This window comes from Enhydra lutris, unplaced genomic scaffold (assembly GCF_002288905.1).
Source record: "Enhydra lutris kenyoni isolate GAN:26980312 unplaced genomic scaffold, ASM228890v2 scaffoldscaffold57, whole genome shotgun sequence".
In the NCBI taxonomy this organism is placed as follows: Eukaryota; Metazoa; Chordata; class Mammalia; order Carnivora; family Mustelidae; genus Enhydra; species Enhydra lutris.
Window position 1 is genome coordinate 6,105,417 of NW_019154141.1, and position 22,764 is coordinate 6,128,180.

Sequence of the window (22,764 nt, forward strand, 5' to 3'; positions counted from 1 at the left end):
CTGAGAGAGAGAGATCACAAGTAGGCAGAGAGGCAGGCAGAGAGAGAGAGGGGGAAGCAGACTCCCCACCAAGCGGAGAGCCGGATGTGGGGCTTGATCCCAGGACCCTGGGATCATGACCTGAGCTGAAGGCAGAGGATTTAACCCACTGAGCCACCCAGGCGCCCCAAGGTTGGGGTTCTTAAACTTGATACAGGTCCATGAGCATAATTCAGAGTGTCAGGAAATTAGAATAGAGAAGGAAATCTCATCTTAATTTTCACTATCCTAACTGGCCTTCAGCATTTCCCTTCAACTAAGAATATGGTCAACAAACCAAAGTAGTTATCATATATCACAGATATTTTTATAGTCCATCATAGTTTGGGATAATCACTAAATATTGTTTACCTTCATCCTTATTCATAAATTAGAATAGTTATCAGGCCCCCTGCTAAATCTTGATATTTATTGCATTAGTTTAGAAACATATATTACTTTATCATGACTTTGATTTGTTAATATTTTGATAACTATAACTCAATAAAATTTCTTCTCTTTGTAATTTTAGTATTTTATTAAACCTAAAAATATTTTCCTGAGAAGGACTACATAGGCTTTACAAGATAGCCAGCAGGATTCATGATACAAAAAAAGGTAAAGAATTCCACTAACAGAGCCTAAAATTGCAACAAAGTCATCCACAGACTTTCAGTGTGTCTAAGCGTTGATATGAATAGAGCCCTATATTTTACAGCTGTCACCTCCCCAAACACCTAATAATTCAGCTATAATTTTCATATTTATAAGTTCTAATATGTTTTAAAAATTCAATGTTTACATATTTTAATTATGAATTTCATACTAGAAAATCCCTGCCAATACCAAAAGACGTATAATCTATAGAAATATCTGCTTACAACAAATGTCAATGAAACAAAACAAGACTCAACAAAAAAAGAAAGAAAGAAAAAGCCTGAAAGAACAACAAAACTGAGAAACTAATTCTCAGTGACAGTCCCGTCTTTCATCTTAAGCCATGCCTTGAACTCTACCTTATTTAATTATTAAATCAGGAGCTGCCCAGCAAGATCTGTCTAGTTCTGATGATTCTTAAATTCAATCCTGCTGACAGATTCTGTCCATTTTTCTCTATATTTACTGTTACCTAATGACAAGGTCTGAATGCTAATTTTTAACTTCAACTTTCATTAAAAAGAGAATGAGATTTCTTTGATAATGACCACTTGGCTCCAAAGCATCACTTTTCTTTACATCCCAAATGTAGAAAAATTAAAAATCCCAGTGTGAAAGATCTTGCTTGTATATTATTTAATAAAATATAACTATGTAGTCAGCATTTTGGGCAATCAATATGTTTCACAAGTTTCAACTTTAAAATTATTGTGTTTAATTCATGTTTGCTAAAATTTAAGATGTTGAGATGATAAAAATGGTATTTCAGATACAAGTTTGGTGTTCGTTCATGACTTTGGATACATCGTTATATGCATTATCCAGAAAATAAGTTCTCGAATTTTCTTTTTACCCCAATAAACTTGATCTGCCTCTAGCCTCCGCACTGTACAGCATCATCATTTGTTGACTGATACTTATGTCCAAGCCACCCCCTCCCTCTCTTACCTAGACTACAATAATAGCTCCCTAATCAGTCTCCCTGCTCCCATTCTTGTCCCTCACACTTTCTTCTCTGCACAGGGCCAGAGAAGCATGTTTAAAATATTCGTCAGATGGAATCACTTCCATGTGCTCAACTCATTAAAGATTCAATACAAATATACTAAAAATTAACTGAATTATACACTTTAAAATAATTTTGCAATATATAAATTATACCTCAGTAAATCTGTTTAAAAAAAAAAATCAATCACAATGGTCTACACAGCTTTCTCTGTTTTGTGCCCTGCTTTTCCTACCATGCCTCCTTCTGCTCCCAGTGTTAGGTCTACACTGCCCCCCTGCTGTTCCCTGAACTTGCCCAATGCATCCCAGTATCAGGATCTTTGCACTGGCTGTTCCTTCTGCCTGAAATGCTGTTCCCAGATTATCACATGGATTCCTCTGATATTTCCTTGGGTCCTTTTGTAAATGTAAATGCCCCAGGACTTGTCAGCACGGGTCACCTCTGGAAGACTGAAACTCTGCTATACAAATACTTTTATAAATAAGTCAAAGATATTTATTGATGTTCAAAACTGCTCATATCCTCTATACATAAAGACCGTTTTAGGCCACCCTTTTCATGTTTTTCTTTCAGTGTTGTTCTATTGTCTTCTGGTATCAAATATTGGGGTCAGAAAATCTGAGGGAAGCTTAATAGTTTCCCCTTATAGATGACCTGAGTTTTTGATGTTTTTCCTTTATTAGGGGGGTGGAATTTTGATTTCACGGAGTTTCAGTCTGGCCACTCAAAGGATTCTAAAGAGCCTCAAGGACTCCCCAGGATGTGCTCACCATACTTTGAGAACTGCTGTGGTAAGAAATCTCTTCAGAAAATACCCTCATGTCTTCTGCTAGGATCCCAGGCTTCATAGAGGAGGTAGAGGATGGGATAGAAAGATCTGATTGGTTTTGGTTGTTAATTTTATTATTAAAAAAGGTTTTGGTTTTTTTTTTAAGTTTTAATGGGACATTTCAAACATATACAAAAGTAGAATGAATAGTATGATAAAGCCATTTGTGTCCAGCACCAAAGTCAGTATCTAGCTGCTTTTTTTTTTTTTTAATTTGACAAACAGAGATCACAAGTAAGCAGAGAGGCAGGCAGAGGGTGGGGGGGAAGCAGGCTCCCCGCTGAGCGGAGAGCCTGATGCGGGACTTGATCCCAGGACCCCAGGATCATGACCTGAGCCAAAGGCAGAGGCTTAACCCACTGAGCCACCCAGGCACCCTTTTAAAGATTTTAAAAAATTTTTTTTATTTATTCATCTAGCTGCTTTTTAAACAAACTTTCTAGAAATCCAATGTGTTAAAGCACCACTTGCACCTCCTCTTCCAGAGGTGACCGGTGATGACAAGTCCTGAGCCTCTGTATGAGAACCCTCGGTGTCACCCAGCTTGCTTGTGGATTTCTTCAGTGCTGATTTAGGGTTCTGCTTTCTTGAACTGGTCAGTTTCAATTCACCCATTGCCTTTCCAACTCCACAAATTTTACTACTGCCAAATGCTCTTTGTCCGTCTGGGTTTATGCCTTTTTCTTTATCCCTTTCCTATCATTTTTGTGGGAGGGGATGGAGGCCAACACAATCTTCAACCTGCCATCTTTGAGCAAATGTTGATTAACTTCTTGATCATTTTCTCACTTATATGTCTCCCTTGACTATCATTCTTGTATGTTACATTTTCAAACATAGTATTAAAAATTATCTATTGAGCACTTATTATGTAACTTAATTTATATATATTAATTTATTAAAATTTTCCAACGGGGATGCCTGGGTGCCTCAGTCAGTTAACCGTCTCCCTTCAGCTCAGGTTATGATCCTGAGATGCTGGGATTGAGCTCTGTGCCAGGCTCCCTGCTCAGTGGGGAGTGTTTCTCCCTCTTCTTCTTCCTCTCCCCCTGGAACACACACACACACATACACTCTCTCTCTCTCTGCTATTTTTCTATCTCTCTCAAATAAATAAATAAGATCTTTTAAAAAATATTTCCAACAACATCTATTACACTGTACTACAGTTAGCCTATCTAACGGATGAGGAAAATTAACACGTGAAGAACCCACACGGCACTCAAGCTGGGATTTGAACCCAAGACCCTAAAGCCCAAGTTCCAAGTCACCACGGATCCTGCTTCCCATTCTTTAACTCTGTGAGAAAAGCTGTAGAACTGGTCTAGGGGTCCCCAAGATAAGCCTGAGTAACTGACTCTTGTTCAAATTCCAGAGCTTTAAATTCAAGGAAGTATGGGGCCCAGCCAGGCTGGCCTGGGTAGACTGTCAGTGGAAAATGAGAACTTGGTTCTTGCCTAGGACACAAGGCTCTACAGTTCTGTAAGCTCGTATCATATATTCGGAACAAGACAGATGAGGTGTACGTGCCTCAGATCTGAGGAGCCCAGTCCACATACCCACGAGCCTACCCGTTTCAGGCTTATGTACTTCAGGAAGTCAGCTAACCTTCTCAAAGGCTGAAGATGCTCACTCTCTCAGACCTAGCCTCCACCACCATGTGCTCCCTGAGGTGGCCTTGAGGAGACTCCTTCATCTTTCCTCAGGGAAAGTGACTGGTCTCTCTCCTGTATACTCCGGGGACTTCCTTCTGCATCCTCTCAGAAAGCAAACTTTTGGGGTTTACCCATGTGGTATCTGGGTCTGGTCCCTCAATCAAGTTGAAATGAAACAAAGAAAGAAGGAAAAAAGGAAGGAAGGAAGGAAAGAGGGGAAAGGAAGGGAGGGGAAGGGAAAGGTAGGAAAGAATAAAGGAAGAAAGGAAGGAAGGAAGGAAGGAAGAAGAAGAGAGAAAGAGGAGGAAAGGAGAGAAAGAGGGAGGGAAGGAGGGAGGAATGAAGGAAGGAGGGAAGGAAAGAGGAGAAAGGAAGAGAGGGGAAAGGAAAGGAAGGGAGGAATGAAGGAAGAAAGGAAGGAAAGGGGAAGGAGTGAGAAAGAGGAGGAAGGGAGAGAAAGAGGAGGGAAGGAAGGAGGAAGGAATGAAGGAAGGAGGGAAGGAAGGGCCTCTAGACTGAAAGTCAGTTAACAACAAAGACAACAACAAAGCAAGAAACAAGATTTGTAAAGGCTTTTGGGGGTTAAGAAAAAAAAAAAAGTGGCAATGAACAATCCAGAGTGAAATCCCACAGCAGACTTCAAGAGACTGTCCATTGTCACGTATAATCCTGTATCGAGTCAGAAGGTAAAATGCTTTTTTAAATTCTGTAACACATTTATTCATGCACTGCACACATCAAGGAAGCAGGGAGTCATGGAGATTAACAGGCTGGTTAGCAGGAGCAGCAAGAAAGGGCAACGGAGACTCACTGTGGACTGCGTCTGCGCCATGTATTCACCCTCCATTTTATTCAGACGTACGTTTGTGTCCTCGAGCAATTCTTGAATATTTTCTGTGTGCCGCTTTTGAAGATCAAACTTTTCCTTCTCCATTTCTGCGACGGCATTGTGGAGCTAAACAGTGAATTCCAGAAGTGACCCTTTCACTATTGCTATAAAAGAGGCTACTTTGCAATTCAGAAAAAAATGTTTTCCTGTATTTCTCTATTTATTTATTTGGTGACCTGAACAACAAAAGATATAGAACTCCTAAATAAACGTTCCAAATAAAGAGGCTATATGGAGCATAATTATGAAACACTTTTTTTCGGGGCACCTGCGTGGCTCAGTCGGTGAAGCATTCAACTCTTGATTTCTGCTCAGGGCATGACCTTAGGGTCATGAGACAGAGACATGCATTGGGCTCCATGCCCAGCAGGAAGTCTGCTTGGGATTCTCTCTCTTTCTCTCCCGCTGCGCCTAACCCTGCTCCCTCTCTAAAATAAACAAGTAAATCTTTAAAAAAAGAAAAAGAAACAATTTTTTCTTGACTTCCCAGAGCTGAAAATCCTAATGAATAAACAAATATTAAAGGGAATTATCCACCTCAGGTAGAAATAGTAAATAAATCGTACAGATAACACAATGCCTTTGCTGAAAAACACTAGTATTTGCCTAAAATCAGGAAACAGAAATATTTATAATGCTGTTATTGACCAGGAATATTATCTCACTGTCGGGATTTCCACCTCCTTTGCACCAAATTTTGCACAAGAGTAGTGTTAAAAATGCTTTCCCTTTCACCCTAACCCCTGACAAGAAACTATTTTTACCCATTTCATAATCTATACAAAAGTAGATTTAAAGATGGCATTTATAAATCAAATAGGGGAAGAGTTCACGAAGTAGAAATGTATACTACATGTCCTACAGGTTTTTATAAAGATTATGTATCCACCGTTTAAATGGATGAAGCACCAAAATCATCTATTTAACTAAGGTAAAGAGAACACAGTTCAGTGGATAGCTTCCAAAAGGAGTTACAAATCTGCTCCCAGGCTGGGGATATTCCTTTACTTATCTTAATGGGAGTGAATTCTGAGTCTAACTCCTATCCCCACACCTAACCCTAGGCTCACTCCATAGGCAGGGAGGAAAGACATCCAGAAGGAATTCCAAGACAGACTTGATTTCCCATTCCTGACTAGGAGAGACGAGGATATAACACATGCATAGAGATTCTGACTTGACAGGAAAGATACTGAACTGAGAGGGAAACCCCTGAGACATGGTGGGAAGGGGAGGCGGAATGCGGGCAGGAGCTGTGCTCATTACTGGCAAGGGCCCCAATAACTTTTCTCACTTCTAGCTGACCAGGAAAAGTGGGGATGGCTCAGTAACAGCCACACAAAAGATTTAATAATAAATAATAAAATTTAATAATATTTATTTAATAATCAATAATAAAGATTTAGTAACTATACTCGAGTTTCACAAGTTTCACATATGCAGTTTGGGCTATTTCTGAGTGGCCCCACAAATCCCTGGTATGTTGGTTTTGTAATTTTTGCCAAAGTCTATGTTTTAAACTGGTGTTATGTCTGCCACTCAGAAGTCAGTCTGAGCGGGCACATGAATGTGGCCAGGCCCACAGCACCTAAATTTCACTGCTATCATCTGACCTAGGTAGTAACTCTGACAAAGCGATCAAAAGGTCACTTCGAGTTCTGTGGTTTTACACATGTTGTAGTGGTTTCTTTATATTTGTGGTCTCCCAGAGGTCTTAGGACATATGCCTACTGAATGCTGCAAATCTCTGTCATCTAGCAGTCCCTTAGCATAGCATGGTTTCTCGGGGGCATCCCACAACTGAGTTACAAGGGGACTGTGCCTGTTGACGCCGGAGGAGTGCCTGTAAGTCAGCTCAAGTTATCTCATCCAGGGAACTTAGAGTTAAGACTGCAAGGGCAAAATGATCCTGCCAGAAACACGTATGCTCTAATTTGGCTGACATGCGTGAGGATCAAACAGGTATATGATAAGGAGGAGATCTACCCATTTTTTTAGCCAGGGTTTGGCAATGGGTACGGGGGATGCAAAAGGCCTTCCCAGCAACCCACATGTGGGTCCTTTGCCCAGACATTCGACCATGTAATTGCTTCATGCTAGAAAGGACCCAGAGAACCTAGCAATCTGTCTAAATAGATGGAGAAGAATTGTAAAAGGCCACAGGTTAATGGTGCAGCCTCTCTGGAAAATAGTGGGCAGTTCCTTGAAATGTTAAACACAGAATCACCATATAACCCAGAGATTCCACTCCTAGGGGTATACCTGTGAAATAAGAGAAAATATACATATTGGTCTCTGCCCCCAGTTCCTGGCACAGAGCTAAAATCCCTGTAATGTCCTAAGTGATAAGAGCACTAGGAGCGTCTTTTGGTCCAATATTTGGACTTTGACCCTGGTTCCTGGCATAGAGCTCCTAAATCCCTTAGAATTTCCTGGGTGATAAGAGTATGTGTTGTTCTATTGAGGCAACGTTGGATGGGCTCTTGGGTAGCTTTGGGATGGAGGCTGGTGACCTAGATGGTCAAGCCACACGATTACAAGTTTATAACTTTCAGCCCCACTCCCCATCCTCTGGGAAGGGGCAAGTGGCTGAGATTAAGTTTACCATTGCTTGTGCCTGCATAATATAATGCCTCTCTAAAAATCCCAAAAGTTTGGGTTTGGAGAGATTCTAGGTTGGTGAACACGTGGAGGAACTCAGGGAGTGGTGTTCCAGGACAGGGCACGGAAACCCTGTGTCCCTATCCACGTACCTAGCCCTATGTATCTTTTGATCTGGCTATTTACCAACACCTACTATAATATGGCCTATAAAACAGTAAATATAAGTAATGTTTCCATAAGTTTTGTGAGTTATTCCAGCAAATCACAGAACCCATGAAAGGGTTTCATGGTACTCCTATTTATAGCTGTTTGGTAAGAAGTACAGGTAACAACCTGGGACTTTTGATTGACATCTGAAGTGGAGGCAGTCTTGTGGGATTTAGCCCTTATGTTGTAGGCTCTGACACTTACTAACTCTAGGCAAATAGTGTCAAATTTAGTTGAATGACAGGACATCCAGTTGGCATCCAAGAAAATTGCTTGATGTGTAATAAACTCACATATCTGGAGTCAGAAGTTATGAGTGTATGAGTGAAGGAAAACACGGGCAGTGGTTTTCCCATATGATAGCCAAGAGAAATGAAAACATATGTCCACACAAAAACTCGTACACAAATTGTCATAGCAGCATTACTCATGACATCTAAAAAATGGAATCAGTTCGAATGCCTGTCAACTGAAGAATGGATAAACAAAATGTGGTATGTCCATTCAATACATTATTTAGCCTTAATGCTGACTGAACTCTTGATTCATGCCACAACATGATGAAACTTAAAAACATGGTAAGTGAGAGAAGTGAGTCACAAAATGCCATACAGTATGTGACTCTATCGGCAAAATTCTAGAGACAGAAAATGGATTAGTGGCTGTAAGAGGCCGGATGAAAGGGAAACAGGAAGTGACTGACAATCAGTTTCTCTCTGGGATGACAGAAATGCCTAGAAATTAGATAGTGATGATGGTCATGCAATTTTGTAAATATAATGAAAACCACTGAACTGTATATACACTTTAAGAGGATGAATTTTATAGTGTGTGAATCATATTCAATATTTTTAAAGACCCACAGATTAGAAACAGCATGGTAGAGTCAGATAACTGGGAAAGTTCTGTGAAGCCAGTCCAAAAGTGTAAGAAGAAGTGCAGGGTTGTGACAGAAGGTGAGGCTTGAGGAAGGGGACCTGCTAAGTATGAAATGTACCTGCAACAAACACAAAAATATGCCAAATTTATAGAAAAGGTAAAACCAAAACGTGAAAAAGAGGAAAAATCACATAAATTAACAAAATAAAACCAGAAAAGAGCTAACTCTCCACATTCTGCTATATCTGCAGTGTACTTCCCAGACTTGTCCTAAAGCTCCCATCACCAAGACGCATTTCAGACCAACCGTGTCTGCTTGGAAAGGCATTTATAACTTTCAGTAAAACATTCTGAACCCAGACCATAATTGAGAGAATATGAGTTAACAAGATCTTTATGACAGAATACCTCAAAAGAAGTGACACACTTTATTTTAAACACATACTATAATTTGACCTAATGGCTAAGGGTTTAAGTGAAAGTACTATATGTATGTGAGATTTGTCCATAAGAAGTATTTTTATGACACTGCTCTTGGCACTGCTAATTTATATGAAAATATGTTTCTTAATTAAATTAAATGCTTCTCCAAGAATAACCCATCCATTACTGATTTTGTTTACAACAAAAACAAGCTTATACTATAAATATTGTGTTATCTAAAACTTCAGAAAAGAAATGATCCAATGGCCTAAATCCAAAATTAGAAAGGTAAAATCTCCAAAAAGTATCCTATTGCTTTGTCCCTACTAATTTTTTTCAAAAGCTATAGGCTATGACAAAAAATTCAGAACATGAAATTCAAGAATTGGTCAAAAGTAAGTTTTCTAAGTGAAAACTACTTTATAAACCATTAGGCTTCTAGAAGAAAATACATCAAAACATGAACAGTAGTTATTTCTAAACAGTTGGTCTTGAATTTTATGTTATTTTATTTTCTTTTTTCATACTTTTCTGTATATTCTGTGAGCATCCATTATTTTTATAATAAAATATATTACTCTGAAGCATAAAGCTTTGTATTTTCCGTCACAATTTTATGACGCTTACCTTTTTTTCCCAGTCATTATTCAGAGATTCTGTACTCTGTTCACATATCTTTTTTAGCTCTGTAATCTGGTTTTCTTTGGTCTCTCTGATAACTTGACAGTCACGTATAAGGGTCTGAACTGTCAAAAATGATGAAAACACAGTTAAGCCAATCCTAGTTACCTCCTAAGAGTCTGATGACAAAAATATGGTTTACCAGTTAACAGCTCCATTTTTCTGCAAGTCTTCTCAATTGTCTAAAGTATCTCTTATTCTTTCCTTTCTCCATTTTTGCTACCACAGCCCTCGTTGAATCCATTATTACTCATTCTCTAGACAGTTTAAACAGTGCGCTGGCCTCCACATCGTTCCCTTCCAGTGGGTCCTTCATTGCTGTGAAGACGCCTTTCTATATAGTGCAAATCCAGCCCTGTTACCCCCAGACTTGAAATCCTTCTACAGCTTCCCTTACCTGAAAGGTAAAAGTCAAAAATCTCTAATATGGAAAACAACTCCTCATGGTCTGCTTCCTGGCCATATCTCACCACTTCCATCTTTTTAACCTTGTACTGTAAACACACCAACCTGTCTGCGGCTTCCCGAGGCCATAATCTTTCATCTCTTTACGCCAGACTGACTGTTTATCAGGTGGAATGACTGTCCCTCCCTTTTGAAAAGCCGCTACTTAACCTTGGTCTCGATTCAAGTATCACCTTCTTTATGAACCATTCACCAACCAGATTTCTCCCCTTGCAGGGCCAGAAAGCAAATCCTCTTCATTTCCAGGAAACCTCATGTATTTCTCCAATAAATCACTTATTACTTTATACATTATAATGGCTTGCTTGCCTATCTCCTGAGGAGAAAGATGTTTCAACTTTTTATCTACAGGGCATAACAAACACTGCCACACAGGCAAGTACTCAAAAAGATGTGTCCTGAATACACAGATAGAGGAACTCAACATTTCAATGTATCGTTGCTCCTAGATATGTTAAAATCATTGCAAGGTTTACGTTACTGAAACAAAATAGGCTTTAAATTACATAAAACATTTCCCTTATAAATCATTTAAATTTCTATCTTCTTTTTTTAAATGATTTGAACTTGTCACTGATTTAAGTGAAAATTTGTTTAATATGTTCATGTAAAATAAATTCTGGAGAGTAAAATAAATTTAGTTGTACATTTACGTGAAAGTACTATTTTCCTAGCTTACTGAGTATGTCCTCCTTCACTTACTTTAAGATTGCAAAATTTTCATAAACATTTACATAGAAACTTCTTTCACTCACGTATCCCAACCATGCAACACAGGAGGGGAAAAGGTAGAGAATCCAAGTTAACCTAATATTCGTTTTTAGCATCTACAACATTTTACTTCACAATTCCAAAATTAAAACTAAGATCTGTTTGCAATTCAAAAAGCCTTAGGAAATATTATTTTTAAATCTTAGACATGTTTAAATTGCCTGGTTTGAATCAGGGTAAGAAACGAAAACCTAGAAAAAAATTTTAAATATTTTTGTAGCCACTGATATTTGGCAAAAGAACCTGAACAAATTTCTAATTACTTTCACCAACATTTAAGGCTGGAAATAAACCTAAAAATATCCATTTCATTAGTCAACTTATATATGTGATTGCCACTCTAAATTTCAAGTGCATTACCATTCTCTCAGATACATTCAGGGTTGGTGGTTTGGGAGAAAGCCAGAAAGTTCCATATGGAAACCCTAAACAGAAAATTCTCCCATCGCTTCTATCTTACCATTCACCAAACTCTCCAAAATGTCTTCTTCCCTTTCACTCTCATTAGCCTCTTCACCCCGCCATCATTCAGGTATTCCCGGTCCTTATGACCCCACATGCAAAGTTACAGAAGCACGGAAGTAGAACATCCTTGAGTCGGAAGGGACTTTATATATTACTTATTCCAACCTCACCATTTTGTAACGAGTACGCCATTGCCCAGAAACTTCCTGATGTCATATGGCAGACCCTGAACAGCAGGACTGAGATTAGAGCCCAAGTATCTAATAAGTGGGATGTGCTCCCTCGTTCTCGCTCTCTCTCACTCTCTCTCTCTCTCTCCTCATGCTGCCTCTATTATAACAGACTAGAAGCCAGCCTCACCTTGTTTGGCACAGCCACCATGACCAGGCTACTTCTTCTAAAACATGAGGTCCTAAAGCTCACCTCTCAAAAATCTTCTCTGACTCCCCACCATCTACAGGACAAACTTCAAACTTCTAAGTCTGAAATTCAAGGTCATGCTTAAGTCAGGACCAATCCCAAGTCTAGTCCTTTGCAATCCTTCTTCTAATGTGCAGGACATCCACTCCAGCCCCACAGCTTGGCAGCATCCTTCCCACACAGGACAACACAGCCCCTGTTCGTGAAGCTCTTCTCTTGAACTAATCAAATCTTACAAAACTTTTAAAGTTCCTTTCTCCAAAACATACTTTCAACACTCACTCTCTCTGCCTACCTGTTGCATTTCAATGTTTTACCTATAGTCACAGTCAATTTTACGCTTGATTACATGCTTTCTTTTCCTTCGTCATGGAAGTACAAATGGGGAATACTTCTTAAATGTTTATTCTGTCAATCATGACACCAGCATATACCACAAAGCTTAAAGGAGGTACTTAATGCAATGAATTTTATTAGACTAGGAGGAGTAATTTCCCTAGACTTCCCTGTGAGGGCCAGTAAACTCTAATCTATAAACTACCCAGGGCAGCTCCAGTCCAATAATGAGAGAGAGTTAGGAAGAGGGAGGAACAATGACAGACTCTTTCAACTCCTTAACCAAACCAACCACCCCTGCCGTCACCACCACCCATACACACACAAACCTGCACACACACACACATACATACACACCACAATCCCCACCCCAGACATAACCACACACACCCCGCATACCCCATACGCACACATACATACACACACCATACACACCACATTCCCCATATACACACACACACATAACCCATGTACCCCATACACACACATACCATACACACCCAAATATACACACACACACACCCCATATGTACACATACATATACATATACCACATACCCCCCCACATACCACACGCACACACACCCCATACCCCATACACACACATACATATACACACCCCATACCCCACCACATGCATACTACATACCCCATATCCCCACACCGTACATACATATATATATCACACCTCATACACACACACACACACACACAGACACACAGTTTTTTCTCAGTCATATGAAAGCCCATATAAACATCCCTATGTCATGCTAAAAGGTCAGAAATGAAATTTTACTTTATACAGCCACCAAAATAAAATGGAAATGCTTTTAAAAAATTAATGTAATCATACATCACCTTTTTTTTCAAGTTTTCGAATAGTCTCCTCCATTTCATTTTGTTTCTTTTTGTATAAAGTTTTCAATTCTTCTATTTCATTATTCTTTCTTTCTAAAATCTGCAAATGAATTTAAAATGTTTTAATAAACTATTTTTTATACATAGAACATAGAACTTTTTAAAATAAACTCAATAGTTTTTGCAAATCTATCTCCGCTAATCCCATAAATGGTTTCCAAAAAAAATGTAAAAATTATATTTTAGTGCACTAAGAAAATATCAAATATACTAGAATAACTGATTACTGTAAGAAATATGTTACCAGCTTCCAATCTTCATGATCAATTTTTTGAGAATATAAATAATAAATTAGGTGATTCTCTAAAATGTAATTCAGAGATTAAAGGGTCATAAAGTAGCAGAGAGAAGCCATCAGAAAATCGGCCGATTGGCACAGCACAACCCACCCCCCCTCCCCCCGGTACTGAGACAGAACACCTTCAGACGAGTGGTCCCTGGATCCTCCCTCTCTCTGATGTCCCTTCTTTTTCATGCACAATAACAAGAATCCCCAGAAACATGGGAAGTTGAGCTGTATTATGCTTCTTTTATACCTAGCTATTATGAACCAAAAAAATCAGTTCAAAATAAGTCAAAAATTTTAATGATGTAAATGTAAAAATATTTTACATTTTTTGGTACAATGAATGATGTAAAATGTTAATTATAAACCATTTTTTTCCAACATTTTTCTTTCCAAGTTTTGGAAGTCAAACCAACTTTTTATAAACCATCATTAATTGTATTGTGCCACAAGTTTTAAATGTTTTAAATGAATCATTTTATAAGATTTAAATATGATTTTATGCTCCTATATACATCTATACATACAGGCACAAAAAAAAAAAAAAAAGAAAAGAAAAGAAAATGAAAAGAAAACCTGGGGAAATAACCATAAATGTAATAGCTACCAAGTAGGACAAAAAATGTGCTGACAAAGGGGAAAAAGAAAACCAAATTGAAACTGAGGCAGGAGTAGGAATATCCACTTTTCTTATGGTTGGAGTATATTTCCTATACAACCAAATTCAGCTTTTAAAAAAAAAAAAAATGTGGCAGGGGGCATTATTCACCAGTCTTTCCAACTTTTGGAAGTCAAACCAACTTTTTCTTAGTGCTTTTATTACCAGCATTTTACTTTACCTTTCACGGTTTTAGTTCCACCTCTAAGAATGACTGGTAAATAAGAAAAGGAGCTAATTTGATCCTAATGTTCATAAAGAAGCACAAAAGGAAGAGAATGTGTGCAAAAAGATAAAACACTCTAATTTTGTTCCTCCCCAATGCCTGACACTTAGAAAATGCCATCTAAGGAACAAGCTGATGAATATACTTTCCAAATCTGGCATAAGGTCAAGGATTTTATTTATATTTTACCTGGCATTCCAAACTAGTTGCATTGCTTTCTTTTTTCATGCAGAATTTATTTTAAAAGAGAAATTCCTGGAAAGAATTTTATTATTAAATGTTTTTCTTAGAATAGATTTTTGTAACGGACATACCAAGAAGCCTATTTCAAACTGTATTACCATGATTTTCCAAATATATTTTTATACTTATTTATCTTATACATCAATATATTCTATTTCATTTGGATATATAATTATGTTATATTAAAATTACATTACTAAATCTCTAACATATTTGTGATAGAGAACTGTTTTTATCTAACCAATTTAAGCTAAGGTAAAATTCTAGTAAGAGCAGAAGGTAATACAGGCCTTTAAAATGGGAATGGGAAAGAAGAAAGAAGAAGGGAAAGGATTCTATATATTTTTCTCCTTTTAATTTTCAATCAGTGGTTTCCTTCTTGTTGCTTTGAAAGAAAATGAGCCAAATAGACACCTGACTAAATATTAATATATTTTCAGCTTTTAAGAAAGCTTGGGTATGTGATGTGTGGCCTCAAGTCCTTGATACCACCTGTGTCACTCAGTTTTGGGAAGCAGGATCAGGCTTTGCTGTGAAACGGGAAATGCCAAATTTCTACTTGGATTAACCTTCATGTATTAAAATATATAGAAATATCACTCAACTTTTTAAATCAATACTAAAATATACTAATCATTCAAATTCAATGCGTGGTAACTATAAATTAATTATTATTGGTGCTGTGCCCATTAAGAAGAAAAATAAGTTTTCTTTAAAAAAAAGAAACTGCAACATTAAAAGGCATAAATCCAATGAGCTAGTGAACCAAGAAGCCCACATTCGGTGCTACCCTGTCATGATGCATGCGGTCTACACCAAACAGAACTAAGCCCAAAAGTTCCTTTGCCAATGAAAAAGAAAATTTTAATTTCCAGAAACCCAACAGAATATCAGACTAAAGGAAAAACTCGTGTCTACAGCTGATGTCTTACTTCAGCTTTTACAAAGGTAAAGACAGCATGCGGATTATGGACTATGAGAAGGCCAGCCTTCAAACAGAGGAAGAACTAAAGGGCAAAGCAAACAACTATCAGGATACGTACATGGACATATTTGTTCAGAAGATGAAGTTTAAAGATCAACTTTTGCCAAATTATTAATTTAGCAAATTCCATTTATAGCCCAGGCTGTTCTAAGTACATAAATAAGTGGATGCAGGGTTGATGGTTACAAGACCTAGAACATTCCGGCAAATACCCTACCTTCTGAACGTCGCCATCATGTTTCTGCTGCAGTTTAAGCTTCTCCTCATGACATTTAGCTTCCAGCATTTTTGTTTTTATGTCCAACTTCAAGAAAAACATTTTGAAGGTGTTATTAACATACTTTTCCCTCTGGCAAAAGCTCACAATTAAATTAAAAGAATTCCTGATGTGAAAGTATCATTTTCCACTTTTTTCTTACGGCCACTGGTCTAGCAATCACATCGTCTTACCAACACGTTGGTTACATTCTTTGATTACTTCCAAGCTCCTTTTCAAATGAATTTCACCGCACAGGCAAAACGGAGACTACTAAATACAGATTCAGCACTTATCCCCACCCCACTCCACCCTCAAAAGAAGTCATCTTAAATTGCTATTTTGCTAAATTCACTAGTAGTTTAGCCTTTGTTTGCTATTTTTGAGCCTCTATTCAACCTTTTTACTTTTTTCTTTTCTCACATTTACATGCTCATTAGAACTATTCTTATTTATCTACATACTTAAATATGAGCATTTTTTAAAAAGATTTTATTTATTTATTTGACAGAGAGAGAGATCACAAGCAGGCAGAGAGGCAGGCAGAGAGAGAGGAAGGAAAGCAGGCTTCCTGCTGAGCAGAGAGCCCGATGGGGGGCTCAATCCCAGGACCCTGGGATCATGACCTGAGCCAAAGGCAGAGGCTTTAACCCACTGAGCCACCCAGGTGCCCCTAAATATGACCATTTGAGAGTGGATGTCCACAATCATGGCATATGACTGATCATCACACATTTCTCTTAACAGATTTTCTGTCTCCTGGAATCGCAGACCCTGACTACTTCAAGGAAGGAACTTGATGTCCTTTTGAGAATTCATTAACAACTCCTATCCTTATCAAACCAACACCTACTGTACCAGTGTTCTGAGTGAAGCCAGCCTAAATGTAACAAATCCTTGTTAATAATGGGCACATCTCAGAATTAAAAGAATAATAGTGACAGGTTTTAAGATAAAAAATATGAAATTATCTCAAATGTAAACGTGTTTGACCACCTGATTCCTTACCCTTTGAAAGAGTATATACATTGGTGTCTGACAGATCTCATTTCTATTTTGAATTCTAATCCCATTACATTAACTGTTGTGACTTTGGGCAAGTCACCATTTTGAGATTCTATTTCATCTTGTGCTAGTTAAGATTAATTACCCTTACCTCAATGAGCTGTGAAGCTTATTTTCAATGATATTGTTTAACTAACTATACTCAGGACAAAAAAATTAGTTTACAACCTTCAGGAAAATTTTCTTTTAAAATATTACAAATGTCCTGTCAAAATACTCTCTTGAAAATTTCTGAAATACACTTTATATGTTTCAATTGCTATTTCAATAAAGTAATGAATCTGAACTTAAGAGAAACATGCATGATCAAGTCAACACATAATGAAATTTAAAAACTTTCACAAACAAAAGTTAACAGTCTCATGATTTTTTAAACAATGAGTGGTTGAGAGGAAAGCAGTCATTTATTTACTACACACAAGGAAGAGACTGTGAATGTTTCCATTCTTTTGCCTCTAACTCCCTTTGTTACTTATTCATTTTAGCAGAAAGGGGACTGGGTGATCCAAGTCTGTATAAAGATCCTTAACAGAAGCATTGTAGGAGTCTTTTAAAAAGTAATTAAACTCAAAAAGCAGTATAAGCCAGCTGGGCAGATATGGGAGACACAGTTCATTGCCATATCTTTCCCCAACACCTTTGAGAGAATTTGTCATACCCTTTGCTTCTGAGGGACAGCCCTAAATGCCATGGAACTATGTTGCCATAATCCAAATCACCTCCTCCCATCTGTTCCACTTCAATCTTGGTTGACCAGATTAGGAATAAACACCTGACACATGCTTAACTAATCCATTAGTTGGAGAATAATTGTTCCGATGCTCTCTCTCAAGAATGTGACCTAGGCCAGCAAGTTAGCGACTTTGAGGAACAAACAAGTTCTAGAGGGGCAGCAACTGAGAGAAAGTAAAGGAATCCATTACAGAGAAGAGAGCAAACCACATACACCAACATAGCAAAGACTAGAAACCATACAGTATCTTCAATGTCAAGTAAGCAAACTCAGGACCTAATAGCGTCCATGACAGCATGCTTGAATTCGAAGGTTTTTTGTATTCCTTTTTATTTCAGGGAAACTCGATGGATCTCTGTTCTTGTAACCACAGAGATATATCTAAATTTGACTTTTCTGCTATAATTTTTACTTGGTATAATATTAAACTTAAAGAAAAGTTACAACATAGTACAAGGAGCTCCCATGTCCCTTTACCCAGATTCACAAACAGTTTATATTTTGCCTGATGTGCTTTATCATTTTTAATAGCTCTATCTACTTAGAGACATACATAAAACTACTTTCTGAACCCTTTGTGAGAAAGCTAGAGATATCCTGATCCTTTGTCCCTAAAAACTTCAGTGTATAGTTCCTTAAAAAACAAAGGTGCCATTTTCCATAACCACAGCCATAATCAAAATCAGAAAATGTAACAACACAATAATATTACTTAATGCACAGTCTATAGTCAAGCTTTATCAGTTATCACAATAATGCCATTTGTAGGTGGGTTTTTTTTTTCCCATTCCAAGATCCAATTCAGGATCACACATTGCCCTTAAGTAACATATCAACTGTATCTCCTTTAATCTAGGGCAGCCTTTCTTTTTGTTTCTTGACAATGACATTTTAGAAGAGTACAGCATCACTCTTCTATATATAGAAGTATAGAATCACTCTCAGTTTGGATTTGTCTGATGTCTCCTGATCATTAGATTTACTAGATTTTGGCAAGATTAACCTAATGTGATGTTGTGTCCTTTTTCATTCCATCTTATTAGGAAGAGGATGGTTTGTCCCAATATAGCCAATGTAGCATTTGATAACTTGGTTAAGAGAGAGAACAACAAGTTATCATCAGGTTACTATTAAATAGATAGTTTTTCTACTGCCATCCTAAAATAATAATAATAAAGGAGTATCTCTTTCTGGAAACTCTTACCTTTACACCAAAAAAATAGTTCTATATTTCTGCCTGTACTCAGGGGCGTGATTCATGACAAATTATCAGGATGAGAATACAGAAGCAATTTTACTAGTATAGTATATAAAGACGATACAGGACACAAGATACAGATATATAGATATGCATATATCTATGTGCATCTATATACATATACCATATGCATATGGAAAGAGAGTAAACAGCCTTGCTTAATTTAACACAAAGACTGAAATTAAAAGACTGAATACAGCACTTCTAATTTGTTTGACCCCCTGCTCCCGTAAGTCTATTCCAAACAACATTTAAGACTTCTTTAACTGGGCTCAGTATATACACTATCAATTTCAAACTGAAGAACCATGGAGGTCTACTTCAGGTTATAATGGAGTGATTAGTACCAAACTTACCTCCCAGTGTTAACAAGCACAAAATGGGATGAAATACAGGAGGTGGCCATTCCCAGGTATCAGGAAACAGGCAGTGTGACACTGCCATCCTCCTAAGCTGAGCCCCACTATCGTTCTGGCTCTCTGCATGGGCAAAAGCACCGTCCAAGTGGAGCCCAAAAGCTCTACTGAACTGGGAAGGCAAAGGTCAGAGTTCAGGACAGCTGAAGAAGCTGGAATCTTAAGTAGAGGGCACCAGGAACGTGGGAACTGCCAGCAGAAGCCCTGCCAGCCCTTGAGCATGGGGAGGGAATGTGTGTGCATCTGGCACTCTGGGTGCACACATTGGGTAAATAACACAGCTGGGCTGCTCTAAAGTAGGAAATACAACAGACGCCAGACGACACGGTGCTATAAGACACTGAAGGCCCAGCCCAAGCAAACTGAAGACAGCTTCCTAACAACTTGGGAAGACCTCTCCATCCACCTAAAGCCACACTTCAGACTTATCCTAAACCTACCCAAGTAAAGTCTAAAAGTAAGCCTTTACAAGATCTTCAGAAGAGACAGAGCTTGTAGATTAGATCCCACCATGCTGGAGGAGTTTGGGAAATATCTTTGGCTTTCCACATTTTTGCCTTAATAGAACGTAAAGTCAAGTTTACACAAGTTAGAGGTAACTGACCAATACTTGAACAGCCCATAAGAACAACAACAATGAAAATCACCATCGTATGGCAGAAGACCACAGGATCTAGGGGTCTCCAAAATGTATCATCCCCAATGACAATGTCTTATACACAGAAACTAATAAACATGAAAAAAGAAAAGAAAAATGTTGTCTATCGGCAAGAACAAATAAGTAAAAGGAGATAATAAGGCCCAAGAGAAACTTACTGGGCACATAAGACTTTAAAGCAGTTAATATAAATGCTGCAAAGAACTAAAGGAAAATATATTCAAAAAATTAAGTATTCATTTTAATGAGAGAACAGATAAGGAATCTCAGTGGCGTAATGGAATTATAAAAAGAAACAACGGGGCACCTGGGTGGCTTAGTGGGTTAAAGCCTCTGCCTTCAGCTCAGGTCATGATCCCAGAGTCCTGGGATCGAGCCCCGCATCGGGCTCTCTGCTCAGCAGGGAGCCTGCTTTCCCCCTCTCTCTCTGCCTGCCTCTCTGTCTACTTGTGATCACTGTCTGTTAAGAAAAATAAATTAAAAAAAAAAAAGAAAGAAACAAGTAGAAATTCCAGAAAATTATAACAACTGAGAGGGGAAAAAAAAATCCCTAGATAAGCTTAGCAATACCTTTGGGATGGCAGAAGAAAATGTCTATAAATTTGATGACACACCAATAGAAATGATCTAACCTAATGACTGAGGAAAAAAAAAATTAAAGAATTAATGAAAAATGAACAAAACTTCAGGCAACTGTGGAACAAAATCAGAGTCTAATATATCTGAAGAGGGAAGTGAGTTAAAGAAATAATGGCCAAGAACTTCCCAAGTTTGAGAAAAAATAAATATTAACTTAGAGATCCAAGATGCTCTGTGAACTCTGAGAAAACATTTAGGCGCATTACAGTCACACTGCTGAAAACCAAAGATAAAGAGAAAACTTTTACAACAGCCAGAAGAAAAGAGACATGATCTACAGGGGAACAATAATAAGAATGACTGCTCACTCCTCATGAGAAACAATAAAGGCCAGAGGACAAAGGAATAATAGCTCAGACGTGCTGAAAGGGAAAGAAAAAAAATCATTCCAGATAAAAGGAAAGCTGACAGGAGTTGTCACCAGTAGAACTGCACTACAAGAAATCATAAAAGATGTTCCTAAGGATGAAAGGAAATTATACCAGATACAAACCCAGATTTGAAAGAAAGAGGAGGACCTGGAGGAGTAGATAAGTGGATACATACAGAAAAGCGGTTTTTCTCTTCTCCTAATTTCCTCAAAAGACAACTATTTAGTGCAAAATTGACAACACTGGAAGGTGGCGTTTAATGTATGTAGAACTATGTCAACAATAGCACAGAGAATCAGGCTTAAACTGCATTATACTGTTTCTGAATTATTAGATTTGCGACATAGGAAGAAGAGAGTGAGACGGTCCAGCAGGAGGTGGTTCTGTATTGACCGTACACAGACTCTGACAGGGGCAGGAAGCACGTTTTTAGCCCTAGAACAACCAATAAAGAAAAATATCAAAGCATATATAACGAAGAATTCAATAGAAAATTTTAAATGAAATAACTTTTTTTATTAACACAGAATGTATTATTTGCTTCAGGGGCACAGGTCTGCGATCCATCAGTCTTACCCAATTCACAGTGTTCGCCATAGCACATACCCTCCCCAGTGTCCCTAAACCAGCCACCCCATCCCTCTCCACCCCAATAGTTTTTAAATGAATAAATGAAAATAGGACAACAAAGGAGTGGAAAAAATAAGGTACCAGTGGAAACAAATACCAAGAAAGTACATTGAAAACCAACCAGCTATATTAATAATTACATTAAATTTAAATGAACTTACCACTCTAATAAATGACAGAGACAGACTACATTGTTAAATATACAGTGGAAAAAAGACAGTCTCTTCAATAAATGGTGCTGGGAAAACTGGGCAGCTATATGTAGAAGAATGAAACTCGACCATTCTCTTACACCGTACACAAAGATAAACTCAAAATGGATAAAAGACCTCAACGTGAGACAGGAATCCATCAGAATCCTAGAGGAGAACATAGGCAGTAATCTCTTCGATATCAGCCACAGCAACTTCTTTCAAGATCTGTCTCCAAAGGCAAAGGAAACAAAAGCAAAAATGAACTTTTGGGACTTCATCAAAATCAAAAGCTTCTGCACAGCAAAGGAAAGAGTCAAGAAAACAAAGAGGCAACGCGCGGAATGGGAGAAGATATTTGCAAATGACAGTACAGACAAAAGATTGATATCCAGGATCTATAAAGAACTCCTCAAACTCAACACACACAAAACAGATAATCATATCAAAAAATGGGCAGAAGATATGAACAGACACTTCTCCAATGAAGACTTACAAATGGCTATCAGACACATGAAAAAATGTTCATCATCACTAGCCATCAGGGAGATTCAAATTAATACCACATTGAGATACCACCTTACACCAGTTAGAATGGCCAAAATTAGCAAGACAGGAAACAACATGTGTTGGAGGGGATGTGGAGAAAGGGGAACCCTCTTACACTGTTGGTGGGAATGCAAGTTGGTGCAGCCACTTTGGAGAACAGTGTGGAGATTCCTCAAGAAATTAAAAATAGAGCTTCCCTATGACCCTGCCATTGCACTACTGGGTATTTACCCCAAAGATACAGATGTAGTGAAAAGAAGGGCCATCTGTACCCCAATGTTTATAGTAGCAATGGCCACGGTCGCCAAACTGTGGAAAGAACCAAGATGCCCTCCAACGGACGAATGGATAAGGAAGATGTGGTCCATATACAC

The 22,764-nt window shown here is 38.1% G+C and overlaps 1 protein-coding gene across 1 annotated transcript in view; it reads right to left on the reverse strand.

Annotated features, from left to right (window-relative positions):
* LOC111158116 (centrosomal protein 112) overlaps positions 1–22,764 on the reverse strand; it is a 414,110-nt gene that overhangs the window by 308,145 nt on the left and 83,201 nt on the right. The window contains exons 8-11 of the mRNA XM_022519974.1: positions 15,842–15,928; positions 13,167–13,266; positions 9,798–9,916; positions 4,980–5,123 (exon numbers count right to left, since the gene is read on the reverse strand). Coding sequence (XP_022375682.1) covers positions 4,980–5,123; positions 9,798–9,916; positions 13,167–13,266; positions 15,842–15,928 — 450 coding nt within the window. The remainder of the gene's footprint in view (positions 1–4,979; positions 5,124–9,797; positions 9,917–13,166; positions 13,267–15,841; positions 15,929–22,764) is intronic.